This window comes from Ictalurus punctatus, chromosome 23 (assembly GCF_001660625.3).
Source record: "Ictalurus punctatus breed USDA103 chromosome 23, Coco_2.0, whole genome shotgun sequence".
Classification (NCBI taxonomy): domain Eukaryota; kingdom Metazoa; phylum Chordata; class Actinopteri; order Siluriformes; family Ictaluridae; genus Ictalurus; species Ictalurus punctatus.
Genome location: NC_030438.2, coordinates 5,217,260 through 5,236,453, shown reverse-complemented (window position 1 = coordinate 5,236,453; position 19,194 = coordinate 5,217,260). Strand labels below are relative to the sequence as shown.

At 38.7% G+C, this 19,194-nt stretch overlaps 1 protein-coding gene across 1 annotated transcript; it reads left to right on the top strand.

Annotated features, from left to right (window-relative positions):
- The first annotated feature begins 3,423 nt into the window (after positions 1–3,423).
- Positions 3,424–18,194, top strand: drd3 (dopamine receptor D3). The gene is made up of 7 exons (XM_047150283.2): positions 3,424–3,709; positions 4,925–5,037; positions 8,163–8,299; positions 10,009–10,202; positions 13,282–13,353; positions 14,137–14,491; positions 17,387–18,194. The coding sequence occupies exons 1-7, from the start codon at positions 3,428–3,430 to the stop codon at positions 17,581–17,583; spliced, it is 1,350 nt and encodes a 449-aa protein (XP_047006239.2). The 5' UTR covers positions 3,424–3,427; the 3' UTR covers positions 17,584–18,194.
- The last annotated feature ends 1,000 nt before the right edge of the window (positions 18,195–19,194 follow it).

Below are 19,194 nucleotides of genomic sequence, written 5' to 3'. Positions count from 1 at the left end.
GTATGTGAGTTAACAATGTGTGAACAGGTAGACCCAAATAACAGACTTGACTGAGGCATTAGGTTTCAAAACTTCACTGTTAATATTGTAAGAAAGTTTATTAAACATTTTCAGCAACATAGCCATGAACTCATCAGAAAGTCTGTCTGTTTTAGATCAGCTAGATGATCCTGTTTCCTCTCTTCATCCACACATAGTATTAGATCAGATATTATACCTTAGTTAATGCGAATTGTTCATTTCGTTTTCTAGAATAATCTAATGCAGTACATCCAAATGTGTTGTCTGAATGGACTACCTGTCTGAATGATATTGACCCAGTATGTACAGACATCATTCACATTTAACACTCAACACTCATGCAGTTATTATTAATTATTATTCTCTGGATCAAATTCTGCAGGAAACTTTATTTTTTTAAATACTATATTATGGACAAGGTATTTTTCTGAGGCGATGTTTGCTGCTTCATGAATGGTGTTTAAAACAGTATTTGAAAAATAACCCCAACTCTTTCTATTCTTTGAATAGTTAATCATTCTTCACTTCCTAAAAGGGTATTAGAAGCCCCCACACCCCTTCCTGAGAAACTTGTGAGAAACCCTTAAGGGAATTTAGTGACTTGTCATGGCATTTACATAGTAAGCTAATTAGACCTACAATAGGCTGATATGACCTCCACTTTGAATCCTGTTTGGATTTTGCATAAATAAATAAACAAAAATGCTTAAAAGATTTTAGGACAGTCATGGCCCTTGGTCATTATTCAGAATCTATCAGAAACAATTCTATTGTGTTTGACAGTTTCACATTTGTGTATTTGTTGACACCTCTTTCATTTAAAAAAGCTTTATGAGCTTTAACCAAATCTGTCTAATCGTTCTGTTCATTACCAATTAGACAAAACAAACCACATTTATTAATTTGACAAAACCCATTAATTCCTATGGCCCTCTATATTAAGAGAGTGACCCTTCCTGCACACAATGTAGCTTATATTAGGATGTTTTGTTAAATTTCCAGGGATTAATGAGAACACTGTAGCTCAAGGCTAACTGAAATGGCAGCATCAAAACTGAGAAAATAGAGGTCGAATGAGGACTGACCCACACTATTGTTAATATTAATGCTGTAGCTGAAATTAAACCCAGTTTAAATTGATGTACACTTAAAACTCTATGTGGCGGCATTCTTTCTCAGTCTCTCACCCAATTCCAAAGGTGATTTATTGACCTGACAAAGGCACATTTGTATTGCCAAAGCTGGGAAATGGAACATTTTAAAGTTGTAATATAATTCATAATAACAAGAACAACAATACTGCTATCGCTACCACTACTACTAATAGCTAATGTGTGTTAGCTTGTATGTGTGTTTGTTATAAGGTCAGTTACATGGTCCTCTGATGGTGACACACAAGGACATACTATGAACTGTGCTCCCTAACAAAAGAATTCATTCCTAAATACTTACAAGTTTGTTAAATTCAGGATAATTGACATTTTCTAGCATGGTTCTCAGTGTCTGCCAGTATTATTCAGTCCCTCCAGGAAACTCCGCAATATATATAAATACAGGAGCTATTTTTTCAAAATGACTGCAGATTTTCTGCAGATTTGGGCAAAGACCCGTCGTGTGACATCATCACAACACGCCGTGTGACATCAACACCACGCACATTCAGCCAAAGCCCCTTTCGATTCATGTGCGTCGAACGTGAGTACAGCTAAAAAGTCTCATTTACCAAAAAACACCACTGCGAAAGACAATTTCATGCAATTGCAATTTCGCCAATTCAAGTAATTTTCAACAAAAAAGCACAAAAAAAAAACTGTAAATTGCATCACAGATTTTGAAAAAAGTCTCAGCAAAATCAAGCATTTTTGGCTGGAACAATCACAAAAAAACTAATCGAATTCCTGTATGGACTGATGGTTAAATCCAAAAGACAAAGCATTTATGCTATGTGGTAAATTGATTTTTTTGTCTTAGTGTACTCCTGAGCCTGTGAAGTGTTAGTCAGTGTGTGTTGCTGAGAATAAAGAATGACTCAGGGCCATTTGAGTAAGGAGACTGTGGTGTTCGCTGAGCTGGTGGTACTGCAGACTTTTACAATAGGTGGTTCCAGGATTTGCCCTTTTTACATCCGTATTTTTAGTGTATATTGTCCTTATTCTGCCTTGCAAATACTTTTTTGGCATACCAATGCACCTTACAGAACTCTGCATACATTGACTTTTCACTCTAACAGAAAAAGGTCAAATTTAGAACTTTTTCAGTTTTCCCTTTAGGGGAATCCTTAAAGGTTCAACGTAGAACCCTATAAAAGAGAAAGGACCAGAAAGGTTTCCAAGAGCATATTCGAGGTTTATTACATGTGTCACATTTTTATTTATATTATTTAAACGCTTGCTCAAATAGGCAGTGCTTGACTGAGAATCAACAGGTCTAGGATCTTTTGTAGGTCCTGTACACTGAAAAACTAAAGGTCATGACTCTGCTATAGGCACTGTCTAGCAGGGGACAGGCAGTTCAGGTTCTGCTGAAGACCCTTTAAGACCTTTAAGTAGGAGTCGACAGATCCAGGCTTTGCTCCTGTACACTGGGAGACAGCAATTGCAGAATCTTCTGTAGTAAGGGACAGCAGGTCCAGGCTCTGATGTAGGCCATATTCAGTGGAGAATAGCAGCTCTAGGCATGAACTTTGGAAGCGAGGATAATGCTGTAGCATCCCTGACGTTTAGGATTCCTTTAGCTTCAACTGTTAAAATACAATAATAATTATATATATAGATAGCACATGACACATGTATGCCGCTTAAAATTCAATCATGTGATGTATGTCTTCCAGCGTTACTGGATCCAGGCTTTGTGGTACAGCCTATGCACTAGGGGATAACATAATTAGGTGCTGGTGTAAGACCTGCTTAATTAGGAACAACAGGTTCTGACTGTAGCCTCTATTCGGAAAGTATACTGTAAGTTTGTGCTCTGCTGTGGTCATTGTTCATTTAGGTACAGCAGATTCAGGCTTTGCTGTAGGCAATATGCAGCAGATCCAGAATCTTCTGTAGCCTCTGTTCCGTGGGGTAGGTAGGTCCAGGTGTAGACCATGTTCAGAAAGGGAACGCAAAGGAAAAGTCCATACTCTACTGCAGGCCCCGTTGAGACGAAACTGTAGGGCCAGGTCCTGCTGTAGGTCTTCTTCATGTCCATACACTTTCTCTCTCCCTCTTCTCGTCCGTGTATTTTACTCTCTCATTCTGAGATGGTCAGAACTGATCATTCTTAGCTTTGCTATTAGTCTACATATTTAATCCATTGTACTGATAACATTCACAACAATCTTATAAATATGTTATAATATATGTTTTCCTGTCAGATTCCTTAATCCATGCCTATTTCTCAGGTTTTGCTATCCATGGCAATGTCACACAGCAGTGAATGGTGGTGGAATGACTCGGAGCGATCTGCCAATGCGATACCGAACTCTAGCCTGGGTCCAGCTGAGGAGGATGGGGCGCGCAACTACTACGCCATGCTCTATTCGCTACTTATATTGGCGATTGTATTCGGGAATGTGCTAGTGTGTTTGGCAGTGGTCCGAGAGAAGTCGCTTCAAACCACGACCAATTATCTTGTGGTTAGTCTGGCTGTGGCTGATCTGCTGGTGGCTTCACTCGTCATGCCTTGGGCTGTCTATTTAGAGGTGAGCACAAAGTAATCAAAACCAAATTTATTCTGCACTGTAGGTATATTGACCCTGACCAGGATAAAGTGGTTACTGAAAGTGAGTGAGTGAGAGTGAGTGTGGCTGTATTTCATTTTAGTGGCAAATTGATTGATGGATGTTGTTGTGTCTCAGTCTCTCCATCTGGCTGGGAGTCTGAGGCAATAGGATGCAACAGCAAAATTTGTAATCTGAGCCCATAACCATAGGCAAGGTCAAAAAAATGACAGAGGCGTCACATGCAAATCCATAATCATTCTGTACAAAAAATGGACAGAAGTCAAACTAGAAGACAGTTTCCAAAACAATTTGGGCAAAGAACTGGAAAACAAAAACGCCAAGTCAGAAACTTTATGAAACACAAAGGCAAACAATGGGCTATATCCACAGATTACTAAAACACAATGAACATAATTCAGAGCAACAAGTGGCAGCAATAATTAGGGGGCCAGCGTTATAGGAAACTAATCCATGAGAGGGTGATGAGATCCAGCCTGATATAAAGCAGAGTTACTATCCTGTAGTGGATTATTTTCCAAAAACAGTATGTCATAAATTGTGTTATTCAACTTATACCACAGCAATTTGCCAACAATTGCAAGTTTTAATGACATATCTTACGTTTTACCATTTATAGTTACATTTAATGCTGTGGAACACCTGAGAAACAAGTTAGTTCCAGTTATGACATACGTTATAGCCTAAACCTCAACAGCAATCAAATCAGACTTAAAAATTCAACAGCGCTGTGATATAAACCTGAAGTAAACCCGAAGTGCCTCTATGATACTGTAGAGGAGCAAAGCTATTAAATCTAAATCTCTCAGTTCATTAGAGCGTGACACAGAAATAGCACTATTTACGATTGAGAACAAAAATTTCCATTGATGAAAGCAGAATCTGTAATCCGGAGCTGAAGCATCTCTATCAGGGGTTTGTTAGATACAGCTCAACCATCCATGACAACTGCTTTTCACAAAGGAATATGGAAGATGAGAACTGTCTTCTTATTGCTTCTTATTCACTCAGGATCATGGGATTTAAGAACTGTCCAAAGGGACAAAAGTGTACTCATCTTGCTACATTGTATGTGTATGTATGATGTGGAAATATACAGTATTTGTCTATTCAGAATCCATTCCAATACAGCAATTATGTTGCTGAGAGTTGCGTATAAAACTGCTTCATTTGCAGGTGGTTGGTGGCTCCTGGCTCTTTAGCCGTTTGTATTGCAATATTTTTGTGACGTTGGATGTGATGATGTGTACAGCCAGCATCCTCAACCTGTGTGCCATCAGCATCGACAGGTAACATCACCACTAATTATTCTAACACGATATATGAAAAATTGTAGTTTCCCCAAATCCAGAGAGTTTCAAATTCGTTATTATTGAGTAGCAACTGCAATCTGACAGGCCCTACAACAAACCAGTCAATTGTAAACTGGGTTTGTTTGTCTCGTCTCTTTTAAAACTGCTAGAAGTTTCTTTAAGCAGGTTTTATACTGCTGCAGTGTTAGGTCACTCAACACCATTCTTCTTGAAAAAATTATCTACGCAGGTATGATAGTAAAAAGCATAATGTGTGAGAACCCCGATTGAGGTACCAATTGTGTCCCAATGTCTTTCCCACTGATATTACATTTACATTTACAAATATGTCAAGTAAAGTGTATGTAAAATGTAAAGTCTCCTTCACATCAAACGTTATGCACATTTCAAATACATAAATGTAAACATGTAGGAAACAGCATTATTTGCCTATCCTAGCCCACTATATCTACACTTTATGCAGAAATATAATAATTTAAATGCTTCAAAAGTCATATTATTAATATTATTCATACAGTCATATTAATATCTAAATCAATTAGCTTGAAACATCCTTTTCCATGATTCATCCATTATAAGTTATAGTTCACATTCATTTTACCTTCACATTCACCCCTATGAAATATTTGGAATATTCCACAAGCCACATGTTCAACAGGAAGTTGAATGAGTTACAAGGGTTATCTGGCACCACCATCATGGAATCAACCTAATATACCCATGGAATCAACCTGGGTATATTTTCTGTCAAAAACTGAATATTTTGCTGGACTTATAGATCAACTACAGTAACTTAGTTGAAATTTTATTTATTGAATGTATGATGAATTTGGAACTATTATAAAATCGACCACTTATAAAATCCGGGGGGTGGGGGTGGGGGGTCGTTTGCACAGTGGCTTAGGGTTCGAGGGTTCAACTCCCGCTGCTGCCCTGTGTATGCAGAGTTTACATGTTCTCCCCATGCTTCAGGGGTCTCCTCCAGGTACTCCGGTTCCCTTCCCCAGTCCAAAGACACGCATTGTAGGTGGATTGGCATGTCCAGAAGTATCCGTAGTATATGAATGGGTGTATGAATGTGTGTGATTATACCAGCGATGGATTGGCACCCCAATCCGTGCCCCCGCCTTGTGCCCAATGGCTTTGTGCCCAATGCCCCCTGGGACAGGCTTCAGGTTCCCCGCGACCCAGTAAGGATAAGCGGTACAAAAAATGGATGGATGGATGGATGGATGAATGGATGAGCCAGTCTGGCAGCCCAAGTTATATATTATCACAAAGGCATCCTTAGGCCATATATTTTATGTACCAGGCACTAGTATAATATATAGAATGGAAAGATTGATATGCCTGGAAGGTGTTTCCTGACTGTTTGCCACTCAATTTAAGAGCCAGTTGTATTACATTCATTGCTTTGGGATTAATTGATATAAAGGAGGGCGCACGGTGGCTTAGTGGTTAGCACATTCGCCTCACACCTCCAGGGTCCGGGGAACACTTGTGTGTGCGGACCCCCCGCCTTGTGCCCGAGGCTCCCTGGGATAGGCTCCAGGTTCCCCGTGACCCAGTAAGGATAAGTGGTACAAAAAAATGGTTGGATGGATGGATGGATGAGCCAATCTGGCAGCCCAAGTTATATATTATCATAAAGGAGTAACTGGTAGAAGATGGATGGATGTATGATATAAAGGAGAGTAGTTCAAGGCCAGATCTGACTGAACTGGACAAAGCTCATACTCTGATTATTAAAAAGAATGAATCAGACAGTTAGGCTTGTGTACATGAAGGTTAATCCTTAAATAAAACAGATTGTTTTGTCATTATGCATTTTATGATAATACAAGCCATCAGGAGCAGGCAAAGTATATCAATTTACATAATTTTACGTATAATTTTAATTATCGCTTTGATGACTTTCTTAGAAACGGGCCACCGTTTGTCACAATAAAACGGACACTTTTAATTAACTTTCAAAGTTCATTAATTTGCATACAGTGAGAGTGTCCGTGGATCTGAGGGGATTTTAATTACACTCCGAGATGAATAGCAAGGTTTGAACCTTTATCATCATTGTCATTATCATATGAATTATTTCAGCGACAAATCAAAATGCAATCAGTAGACAGGGAGAGGTATCGGCTAAACAGAGGGAAATAATAGGTCTGTCTGCATGGAGTGAAATGGGCAAGACTACAAAACGAGGACATTAATATTAATTCTGTTTAGAAACAGAAAGCTATCTTGATAATTATCCCTGTTCACACACATCCTGTCTTTACATTCTAGTATCCAGCCTATCTGTCCACATTCCTCTCTGCTCTTACTCTTACTCCATACCACGCCATCAAAGCTATTTAAAACTGAATCTCAATGCAGACTGCTGGGTGAAAGTGCTAATAACACACCTATCCTGGACTTGTCTGTCATTTATTATTAATGCCAATACACCATTACTAAAGAAAGCCTAAAATCCCTCTGCCATAGTAATCATATTTTAAGGGGCAATAAATAAATGCCTCTTCATTTTGAGCAAAGTGAAGAGTTGAATAATTAAAACCCCTGGGACAGCAGAATAAATTGGACAAGTACTGTGTGAAGTAGAAAATAAAAATGTAGTATGTGAAGGTAAGGTTATTCATGAATCCATGAAAAAGTCCTAAATGGGGAGAAATGCCTTGCAAACGTTTTCCCACCAGCACTTTATATATTTGATAGGCATACTTTATATTAAAATATTAAAAATGTATGTTTTAGAAGGCACTGCTGTACTCAACTGCCATATTTCTCATATTTCTCTTTGCTTTTCTTTTAGACTGCTGGTCTCAACACACCTTTATTATAATCATACAGGCAACTACTATATATATATATATATATATATATATATATATATATATATATATATATATATATATATATATATATATATATATAAATTTATTGCCATATATTTGCTTTATTTGATTTAGTTATGGAAACTGCTTAAGGAAATCTTTTGGGATTAACACTGTATTTAGTAATACAGCATTTATTCCTTGAAATAATGTTTTCCTTTGTCTTCCTTTACCATCTTTCTGAGCAGTCTGGCTGTTTCTTTTCAGGTACACAGCCGTGGTGATGCCTGTACTGTACAACACAACTGACAGTTCACGTAAAAGGGTGTCAGTCATGATAGCCACAGTGTGGATCCTGGCTTTCGCTGTCTCCTGCCCTTTACTGTTTGGCTTCAACACTACAGGTGATAATGCAGAAGTTTCTCGTCCCGTATCAGTCATGGAATTCCAAAGATATCTTGGGAATCCCATTTGTTGCATTTTCTTAACTGCTGTGTGGCCATAATATATTGAAGTGGTAATATACAGTCTCCTAACACAGTGTTGTTGTTATTCTTTAATGATTATTATCTAAAATAGATCTTTCTAACACAGTATTCAACTTGACTGCTTTCAGACAATTAAAACATAGTGTTTTGTACTTGTTAGTGCACAACAGTGGAATATATCAAAAAAAAAGATATAATTTGACAAAGTTGTATTAGTGTTTCAGAATGAATTAAGTTAGGAATAAACCACAACAGGGCATGCTGTTACAAGAAATAATGAGTGACACAAAAGCAAAGACTTTTACCACAGTTGATTATTTTCTTATAAAGGCATGTCCCTAAGTGTTATATTCCTCTTTATTCCTCTTATATCACAGCAATTTGCCAACAATTACAATTATTATTGATTAAAGAATGACACATCATATTTTTTATTCATTTATACACCAAAGTTACATTTTAATATTGTGGAATATCCACAAAACCAGTTAGTTCCAGTTATCGTTTATGTTACAGAAGCTATAAACAGTTACTCCCATATTTTCTATTGAAGTTAATCAGACAAAGAAAAGCAGCTTGTTACCGAAAAAACAATCTTCCCCACACTAAGGCAAAAAGTGACTAACCACCGACTGTTACAAAACACTGACACTGGGGTTTCCTTCCAAAATGTAAAATAAACGTTTCCTTACAAAATACCACAGTGTTCACAATTATACAGATTAGACTTATTATGATTATGTGGAACATGCACCATACAAGTCCCCATGAATTACTCACTACTATGGAAATGATAACATATTAGAACAAGTACATTAATATAAACTTGTGATATGAACCTGTGAATTACGGACTGCACTACTGTCAGAGCTCCTGTTATTTAAACACCTTCTCAATCGACAACTGAACAGCATTGTGCTATAAATGAAAACAGCGCACGATAATGGAATCAGACTTGAACGTTACTGTTTGCTGACTGATTGGAATCAAAGATGGGATTCGCTGCTTCATGACTCTGAATATTAGATCGAAATTCATCAGTAAAGAAATTAACAGAGCTGAGTTGCTGGTTTTTGTAAATAGTCAATACCACTGAGATCTTTCAATCAGATTTGGATTTTCAGTGGAATATGCAGAGGAAACCCTGCAGCCACTTGATATGTGGAATAAGTCTCTGGCTGAGATGTAATGGATGATATACCAAGAAATCTTCCAGGAATAATATAGTAGCTTTGTCACATTGGTTCCCAATAGATTCCTCCTGCTCCATCTTCACTAAAGGCTGATTAGGCATGAGATGTTTGAATATATCACCAGAAAAACAAGATCATTCAAATGTGCAGTCCAAAGATTTGTACAGATGAGAGTACTGATTGCAGATTTAGACCCAGCTGACTCATCACCCCCAACCGTTATCACATCATGGCTTCAATGTCTAGCGCACAACCGAAAATGAGCTAATTTTGGTAATTGCTAATAATAATTGCAGTTAAATAGTATACACACAATAAATCACCTAAAGTATGGGCCCATTGGTTTATCTCTGATTTCTAATGGCAGTCACACACTTTCGATTATTACCAGGAGTACTATAAAATGTATTTATGGTATCTTTGTGTTTGCAGATGATCCACTGGTGTGCTCCATATCGAACCCTGATTTTGTCATCTACTCATCTGTAGTGTCATTCTACCTTCCCTTCGTGGTGACTTTGCTGGTTTACGTGCGCATCTACATCTTCCTCAGGAAGAGGAGGAAGAGGATAACGTTCCGGCAAGCCAGCAGTGAAGCTCCGCCAGGATTCACACTGCCAACTGCAGTAAGAGTAACACACATGTTCACACAGAGGTGTACTGTAGACTGGGGGAACATGAACATGAATCCTTAATTTGTTTAATCACATTTTATTGCCTTCCAGCTGCTATGATGAGAAACAGAATTAATCAAAGAGGATAATTCCCCCCCCCCATTACTGTTTAATTAGTAGATAGCTAGCTACACTCTGAGCTCTGAGAAAAAGGAGGGTTTTAAGGAGGAGAAGATAAAAGGTAATATTCCCAGGCTCCAAACTGGCATTCAACTTACTGGTGAGACATCACAACATGTCCCAACAATGCCAGAGGAGCCAAGGGAGCAAAATTGACCATGCTCTCCTGGTGGGAGGGATGGCATACTCTCTTTCCCCTGTCAATCACAGCAACACTAACCAATCACAGGCAACTGTGAGTTTATGTATGAGGAAGAGGGTAGATAGCACAGATAGAAGCAGGTCGAATATGTTAAAGTAAATTCACACGTACAGCAACTCACAGCGACAAAGAGACCATTCGTTTTCAATGAGAATGACATGAGTGACAGCGACTGTTGACAACTAGATGTGGGCATGTGAAGTGACATGACAAAGTTGAGAAAAGTTTAACTTTATGCAAATTTGGAGTGACTTGGTACAGTGACTACTACTGGGAATGAAGTCAGTAGAGTGCACTTTATCCATGATCCACCATGCTGCCTGTGAATCCGAATTGTTTCACGGACCCAGACAGTCCGGTGCTTGCACTATTGTCTCAGATCAATGGCTGCAATCACAAAGAGCACACACTGCTCCTCCTTCATTTCATAGGATATGATGCATATATACTGTTATAAAGGTATTTTTTGGCAGTGTTATTAAAATAACAAGATTGGTTCATGGCAGAAGTCATAATCACCGCACTTACTACTGTCTGGCATCGACCCAAAATGCATGTCATGTCATGTTTATCAATATAATTGTACAGATCACACAGATCATGCCCCCTCCAACCGGAAATGAGTTCCTGGCCATGCCAATGTGTTAACATGTTGTTAAAACATACAAGAGACCATAAAATAATAATAGAAGGATCTCTGATGTGTAAAGTGTTAGTGTTCCAACATAGCATGTTACAGATCAATTTTGGATCACATGCCAAGTTGATATTATATTTCTCCATTTCAGATCCATTTTGCCCAGCAGAGCATGTCAGAAAGCATCATCTATCACTGAAGTAGATCAATCTAAGCCATATCCCTTATCATTGAACATGGTTTCCATGTCATTCCTTTCAAATTGAGCCGAGACCTTGAAACTGTTCCAACAAGGCCATTTCGCTGCTATTTGCTATCCCCCTCCTTCAATGAAAATGTTTATACGGATATTTGACACAGGCACAACACAGGTTGACCTGATTTTTATTTTATAAACCTCTGTCAACTTATTTTCATTATGAGCTTCATCTTAGCATCTTTCTAAATTAGCTATAGCATCATGTTAGTCTTTCCACTTTTATTTCTCCACGAGTGGGACTAAATTGGATGTAGTTTATTTCAGCTAACTCTGTATGCCAATCAGAATTAGCAATATGTTTACAGCATCTACCTGCTTTAACCCACCTCAGAAACTGAAACGATTTCTTTCCTGCTCATTCAGACTTATTTCCCCATGAGCAACTGTGAGAGAATTTGCATCTAGCTAACGTTTCTTTTATTTTGTAACCCATTTTTAGAATAATATTTTATAGCAGTAGAATACTATGCATGTTCATGGTGAGTATTTTTAACTTCTATGAGATACTAGTAATCATTGAGTGTAGCAGGGCATTAAGATGTCTACACCTAGTGGTGGGTAATTAGCTGGTAGTGACTGTGGTGTATCAGTTGTACCTATAGTACAGTTCAAATGAGTTTTTGTATGGTGAAGCCGTAATTGAAATAGTTTTTTTTATTTATTTCTTAAATCTGCCTCTGATGAATGCTTATTACATATCAGATCTCCAATGTAATTTTTTTAAACATTGCAAACCTTGTGGCTTTAATTAACCTTGCCTATTATATCTTATAAGTTTATATGAATTATATATCATTTATCAAGAAGCCAAGAAATTCTGAGGAGATTCTGAGGAAACTGTGACTTTATCCCACACCTGTGTTTGTAAGTAAAAGAGGGGGAATATACTTTTGCTTAAATCTGAATGAGATTCTGTTGTTTGAAGTTTATTCACAACTGCAAATAAATAAATAAATAAATAAATAAATAAATTCTAAAGTTAATACATTTTAAATACTAAATATGCTGTTTGTTTATTTATTTATTTATTTATTTATTTATTTATTTATTCATTCATTCATTTGTGTATGTATTTATTTTACCATGCATTTGGATTCTACTTTATCCACTTCTGGCTACTCATCCTAAGGTTAGCACATTAATTTGGGTGGAAAACAGTCAGATTTGAATTACAGAGGATTTCCACTGCCTAATAATCGGTGTGCACATGAAAAGGTGTATTACAGAGCCTTGCCGTGAACATCCATACTTAATCAAAAAAAGGTAAACTTTATTATTTGTTTTTTGTTTATATTATATACAGTTTACATTTTTTAAAATTCTAGACATGAACTGTAATTAATAATAAAGTGTGCATGTAACATTCCTAGTGTCTTCAGCTCAACTGAAATAAAAACAAAAGATGAGCGTCTGGTGGTTACCGTAAAACTTTGTATATACACACACTTCTGTATGGGGCCACAACAGACCACAATGATCACGCCTTATTAAAATGTGCCTGCATTTTATTATCTCATTCCAACACCTTACTAAGCTGTGGCTACGCATGAGGATCTCATTACTACATGTTAAAGAAGTCATGGACATGCATTATTTTTATTAAGCAAGGATATCACCAGCAGGGCTTTGCAAAATATAGATGTGCAAGTCATCTAGTCATGTATAATATGTGAAAGATGGTTCTTCTTTCCTCTTCCTACTCTTCCTGCTCTCTTTTCCAGCCTGTTCTTAAACCTTCTCTCCCTTTCTGTCTTTTCTTTCTCCTCCTCTCAAACTTATTCCGTCTGCTTTTCTTTCTGACTCTCTCCCTAAGGAGACCTGTTTGCAAGAGGATGCTCGGAAAGACAGACGTGACCTGTCTCCCATCCGGATCAACGTGGTAAATGTGTGTATATCTAGTGTGTGTTAAACGTGCATTCTCTTTCAGCATGCACTTTATTTAGCCAAGTGAGTATAAGAAATAAACAGCATGCTCTTTGAGTATGCTATTTATTTTTCCCAGTGAGTTTGTTTTGTCATGCTGTATTATTACTCCTGGGGCTGCAAGCTGCGAGGTGGAAATTTGCAATCCCGAAGCGCAGGTTCTTGGAGCACGTCATGCTGGGTGCTCTGTTCCTTTCTCGGGGTCTCAATGCTGCACTGTCATACCAATATTTCACACCAATTTTCATCCCAACAGATAACCTCAGCAGTGAACACGGTAGTTAATATGACACTGAACACGCTCGGGTCTCAGAGTGAGTGAGATGAGAATGAAGCAGGAGGTGCAGAGAGGTCTTATCTTGATATGATGTATAGATTAATAGAGTACTTTCTTACCACATAGGATATAATTCATTTAAACCAATAAGTGAAGAAAACAATATCACCAGCAGGTGATTTAGAAATGTTGCTAAGGGCAGAGCTAATCTTAGACCCAGGAAAAAAAAAAACTCTGAAAAGAAGAAACTAGCCATATATATTGCATTCCAGTAGTGTGGATCATGTTTTGTTCTAATTTGTCTTTGAAATACTATACTTATTAAAGGTCTATAAACACCTGTATATATTCCACACTGCACCTTTAATATCTTGAGGTTGTTGGAATACTGTTCCATTTGGAGTAACTAGCTGATGACTCAGACGAACACTCTCACACATATTGTTATTGGTATTGTGATCTTTCCAGGAGAGCACAGAGAAGGTGGTTCGTCCCCGGCTGCTCCCAGGCTGCCTGTGGCGTAAACGACCCAAAACCGTCCCCGTTGATAACTCCCTCCTTCCCCCGGTGGAAACGCCGAACTACTGCAGCATTAGCCAGGCTTCCTTTGCGCGTACTGAACACGAGCCCAACCGCGAGGAAGAGGCTGGGCAAGAAGAAGAGCAGGCAACTGTGAGGAGTAGCGAGGTGAAGGAGATGACTAATGGACGTGCTCGCACTTCAGTTCGGCCTGCTCGAGTTTCGCGGTGCAACAACCAGACCCGCTACAGGAACCGACAGTCCAGAGAGAAGAAAGCCACACAGATGTTGGCTATTGTACTGGGTGAGTGCTGCTGCATGAAGTGTAGGAACATCCCTGACCCTGATAAAGACTAAAGGAAAATGAATCCATACTGTACATGAAAACAGGCCTTACACCTACAACAAAGTAGGTATTGTATGTGTAATAAAGTGTTTGAAACCCAACAATGCTACTGTACCTAATACACTCATACCAGTCCTCCACACCTTACCATGTCAGTGTCAATTGTGTACTGATGACCCACCACTCAAATAATATCTGTTCAGTGGTGTTCCTATGGTTGTCCCTTTTTCTTGATTGCCAGGATATATGGTGTCTGACAAAATTGCACATACAGTAACAACAGTAATTGTGTACCTCCTGAGTAACCTATACAATGGGAGAAATAAGTTTTGAATGCGACAACATTTTTTTCAGTAAATATATTTCCAATGATGCTATTCACATAAAATTTTCACCAGACATCAGTATTAACTCATAAAATCCAGAACTACAAAGAACTCACAACATTAGTCTATAAATAAAGTTATGTGTAATAAAGTGGAATGACACAGGAAAAAAGTATTGAACATGCCTAAAAAAAAGCAGGTCTCCAATGCAAGATAAGGCAAGGAACCAGCTGAAATCCATAAGTAATTATACCTCCTGTCTGTGCAAATTAATATCAGCTGGGTTAGTACATTGATGGTCTATAAAAAGGCTTTCCGTTAACAAGGTGGCACACAAGAAACATCTCATGATTTGTAAAAGCAAAGACCTCTCCCAAGACCTTTGCAACCTAATTGTTGCAAAACATATTGATGGAATCGGATACAGACGTATTTTAAAACTTCTGAATCTTCCAGTAAGCACCGTTGGGGCCATTATCCGCAAGTGGAAGCAACATCGTGCCGTCATCAACCGGCCACGCACAGAAGATCCTCACAAGATTACTGACCAGAGAGTCAGAAGAAGATTCAGAAGAGTAGCCCAAGAGCCAAGGACCACTCGGAAAGAGCTCCAGAAACACTTGTAGGTAGCAGGTGCCATCATCACAGAGAAAACAATAGGCGATGCACTCCACTGCTCACGCTCACCCCGCAAGACTCCATTACTAAAGAAAAGGCATGTCGAAGCTCATTTAAAGTTTGCTTGTAAACTCATATGGACAAGCCTATGAAATACTGGGAGAGTGTAGTCTGGTCAGATGAGAGAAAAAATTTAACCTTTTGGCTGTCATACTACACACCATGTTTGGAGAAGAAATGGCACTGCACATCACCCATAAAACACTATACCAACAGTGAAGTTTGGAGGTGGAAGCATCATGGTGTGGGGCTGCTTTTAATCACCTGGTACTGGCAGACTTCATGTAAATGAAGGAACGATGAATGGAGCCCTTTACCGAGAAGAATCTGCTGCCATCCACCAGGATGATGAAGATGAGACGTGGGTGGACCTTCCAGCAGGACAACGATCCAAAGCATACAGCAAAGGAAGCTCTCAATTGGTTTCAGTGAAGAAGAAGAAAATCAAGGTGTTAGAATGGCCCAGTCAATCACCTGACTTTAAACCAATTGAACAAGATTTGAAGACAATATGTTTAGAAGAACAGGCCAAAATCACACCTGAAGACTGTGGCACAGATTAATTTCTTCATACAGGAAGCATCTTGAAGCTGTCATTATAAACAAAGGCTTACTCCACGAAGTATTAAATAAATTTCAGTTAGCATGTTCAATACTTTTTTCCTGTATCATTCCTCTTTATTACACAAAACTTAATTTATGGACTTTAATGTTTGGATTTCTTTATATGTATGGATTTCTTGAGTTAATACCAAAGTCTGGTGAAAATTTCATGTGAACAACCTCAAAAAAATTTTGACGTGTTCAATAATTAATTCCCCCACTGTATGTCTAGGGAAGATGACAAAATGGCTGGACTTCTTTGTGACTGCATTGGTACAGAACTTTCAGAGAGCTTATTTGCATTAATCAGTGAAGAGGTGCCAATGGAAAAAAAGTAAGTTGATGGAGATTAATACTTAGTTAGCTAATTCAGAGCCATTTACCTGCTATCTCAATTTCCTGCTGTGTACCTGGCACGAGATCCAACTCATCATCTGCCGAAGAAAGATAATGCGCACCTGCTCCGAGGAATCTGGCCTCAGGCCCACTGTAGTAAACAAACACCAAAGCCCTCATGTATCTCACTGATAAATCTTTATCGGAATGCCATTCTGGTTTACCACCTGACCTAATCTTTTGAAGAAAAGCCAGTGAGAGATTATAGAGTCATTGATTTACTATCCCCTCACATTATTAGCTTGATATGACTGTGAATTTAAAAGCGACAGATCACATCTCAGAGATCACACTGTGCCCGGGATATGTCAATTGTCATCCAGGAGCAGAGGCACCTGGGGAACCCTGACGAGTGTCATTCAGCCATCCAGACGAAGTCAGGCTCTGTAAAATGAGCTCGATGGCTTGCTCAGTTCCTAGAAAACAATTTCACACAATTAATGCTCTGTCTCATGATGTGTTGCGGTGCCTTGTGAAAGCCAGCATACCCTAAACTTGATGAATGACATTGATGGTAATCTGAACTGTCTGGTTAATTAGTGAGGAAATTAAATCACATTAATGACAGCTGCCTCAGCCCAAAGTCCAACTGGTCATTTTTGTTATTGGTTCTTTTCTCTTTTTTTCAAAAAAAGAACAAGGTTCACGTTGACTGGTGGATAATGAGAAAGTAGAAAGCGCAGCTACTGGAGATCTACCCTTTAACAGCACTAATCTATAAACACACTTAGGTGTACAGGTTAATGAGCATGCCATGTTTGTTTGATGTTTTAATTAAGAGTTCATACCCAGTCTTTTTACCTCTGTGTGTGTATGTGTGTGTGTGTGTGTGTGCATGGATATCCTCCAGGGGTCTTTCTCATCTGCTGGTTGCCCTTCTTTGTGACTCACATCTTGAACACTCACTGCAGGAAGTGTCACGTGCCACCTGAGCTGTACAGCGCCTTTACCTGGCTCGGCTATGTCAACAGCGCACTCAATCCGGTCATTTACACCACTTTTAACATTGAGTTTCGGCGAGCCTTCATCAAAATCCTGACCTGCTGATCTGCTGTAAACTGTGTGCCAAAATGTTAAAGACCTTTGAAAGCTGATCATAATCTGGTCATGTTCTAAATCACTTCATGCTTCCAACAAAGAACCCCAGTGAACCGGATATTTAAGAGGCCACTGGATGCAGTAATTAAATAAGGGAATAACGTCCCTACCTTCTTTAGTCTTGGACGTTTGAACTGAGATCTATCGAGAGAAAATTGCTTTGGATCATGTTAACGAGACTCAAGGATGCAGTTGGCATCCGTTGGACTAAAAGCTTGTGGATTACCATACTACTTGAGGACCTAATGTGCATAATATGACTTAAAAGTTGTTTCGCATATCAGGAGATCTCAAGGGCTCAATCAACATGTGAGCCTGTACAAATCATGGACGTAACCAGACGATGTTCTGTTCCTTACATGTTCAAAGAAGCCTGAGTTTCTGGTCTGGTGCTTCATCTGTATTTGCATGTGTCTCTAAGAAGAGTCTGTCTCTGTCCTTTTGGATGGAACTATTGATGAAGTATTGTTAAGTATTGTTAAGTACATATCTGGTACTACCTTCTTTAAATGGGATGCTTTGAGCCCTTAATGGCACCTAAGACTTATGAAAACCATGCTGGGGGCCCATTACATTTGTAACATGTTTATATTATTGTAAATTAAAGCAAAAAAAAAAAAAGGCACTCTTTTGTGGTAAATCCAAACTGAATCAACACTGAAGTAGAACAACCTTGAGCCAAGGCATGAGGAAGGACATTAGAGAAAAGGATGAAACAGGAAGTGAAGTAAAGATGAAAGGAGGGAGGGAGGAAGTGCATTAAAGAGAATGAAATCAGACTGGGTTTGAGCAGGGGGTATTGAGCAGACCAGCTGGAGGCCTGCTCTGAAGATGGATGAGGATAAAGAAAGAGAGATAGAGAGAGAGAGAAGATGTACACCACACTCGAGTGTATTTAGCCCTAAAAGCGCCTGCATTGTGTGAACATATTCAGGAAACCTCGGTGTACACAGTACGCTCACACTTCTCATGAATGAAATGACAATGTGAGTGATGGCAGCTGTCTCTGTGTCTGTTTAATTAGTAAGTCATAGCAAAAGACAGCTAATGAATATGCTTTGATTCTTCTTCAGACACGTGTCGTTTTTCCTCTGTCCAGCATAATCAGTCCTTCACTGCACATTAACCCAGCCAAGCTGCTCGTCTCTGTTAAGCCTTTGCACGCAATGAGGTCCTGTCAGAGAGGCTTATGACGTCCTGTAAGCATTTCTCTATGGGATTGTGTATGTATGTATGTGTGTGTGCGCTTCTTTTCCCTGGTGGCTTTGAAAGCAGATGCGTCTTTACACAGCGCAAATGTATAAACAGCTGCATGCAGTATGTTTTTATTGCTTTTAGCTGTTTATTTTCAGTGACCAGCTGCTCAGTAGAAGTGTTCGCATTTTCTTTACTAAAGGAACTCCTATTTAATTTATTGTAATTACACTGTTCATGTTTCTTTTTAATGGATGTCACTCCCAGATTACGGGAATTTCCCCAGTGGACGACCAGTCACAAGTGTGATTATGATTAATGCTCATATTTTCAAAAACGAGCTTTTGTATGAGATATATTTTCTTT

Bases quoted from the DNA above. Each gene is read 5' to 3' on its own strand.
- drd3 (XM_047150283.2), top strand. From the start codon at position 3,428: ATGTCACACAGCAGTGAATGGTGGTGGAATGACTCGGAGCGATCTGCC. The intron at 10,203-13,281 runs GTAAGAGTAACA...TCTCTCCCTAAG, and splicing joins GATTCACACTGCCAACTGCA to GAGACCTGTTTGCAAGAGGA. The intron at 13,354-14,136 runs GTGTGTATATCT...TGATCTTTCCAG, and splicing joins TCCGGATCAACGTGGTAAAT to GAGAGCACAGAGAAGGTGGT.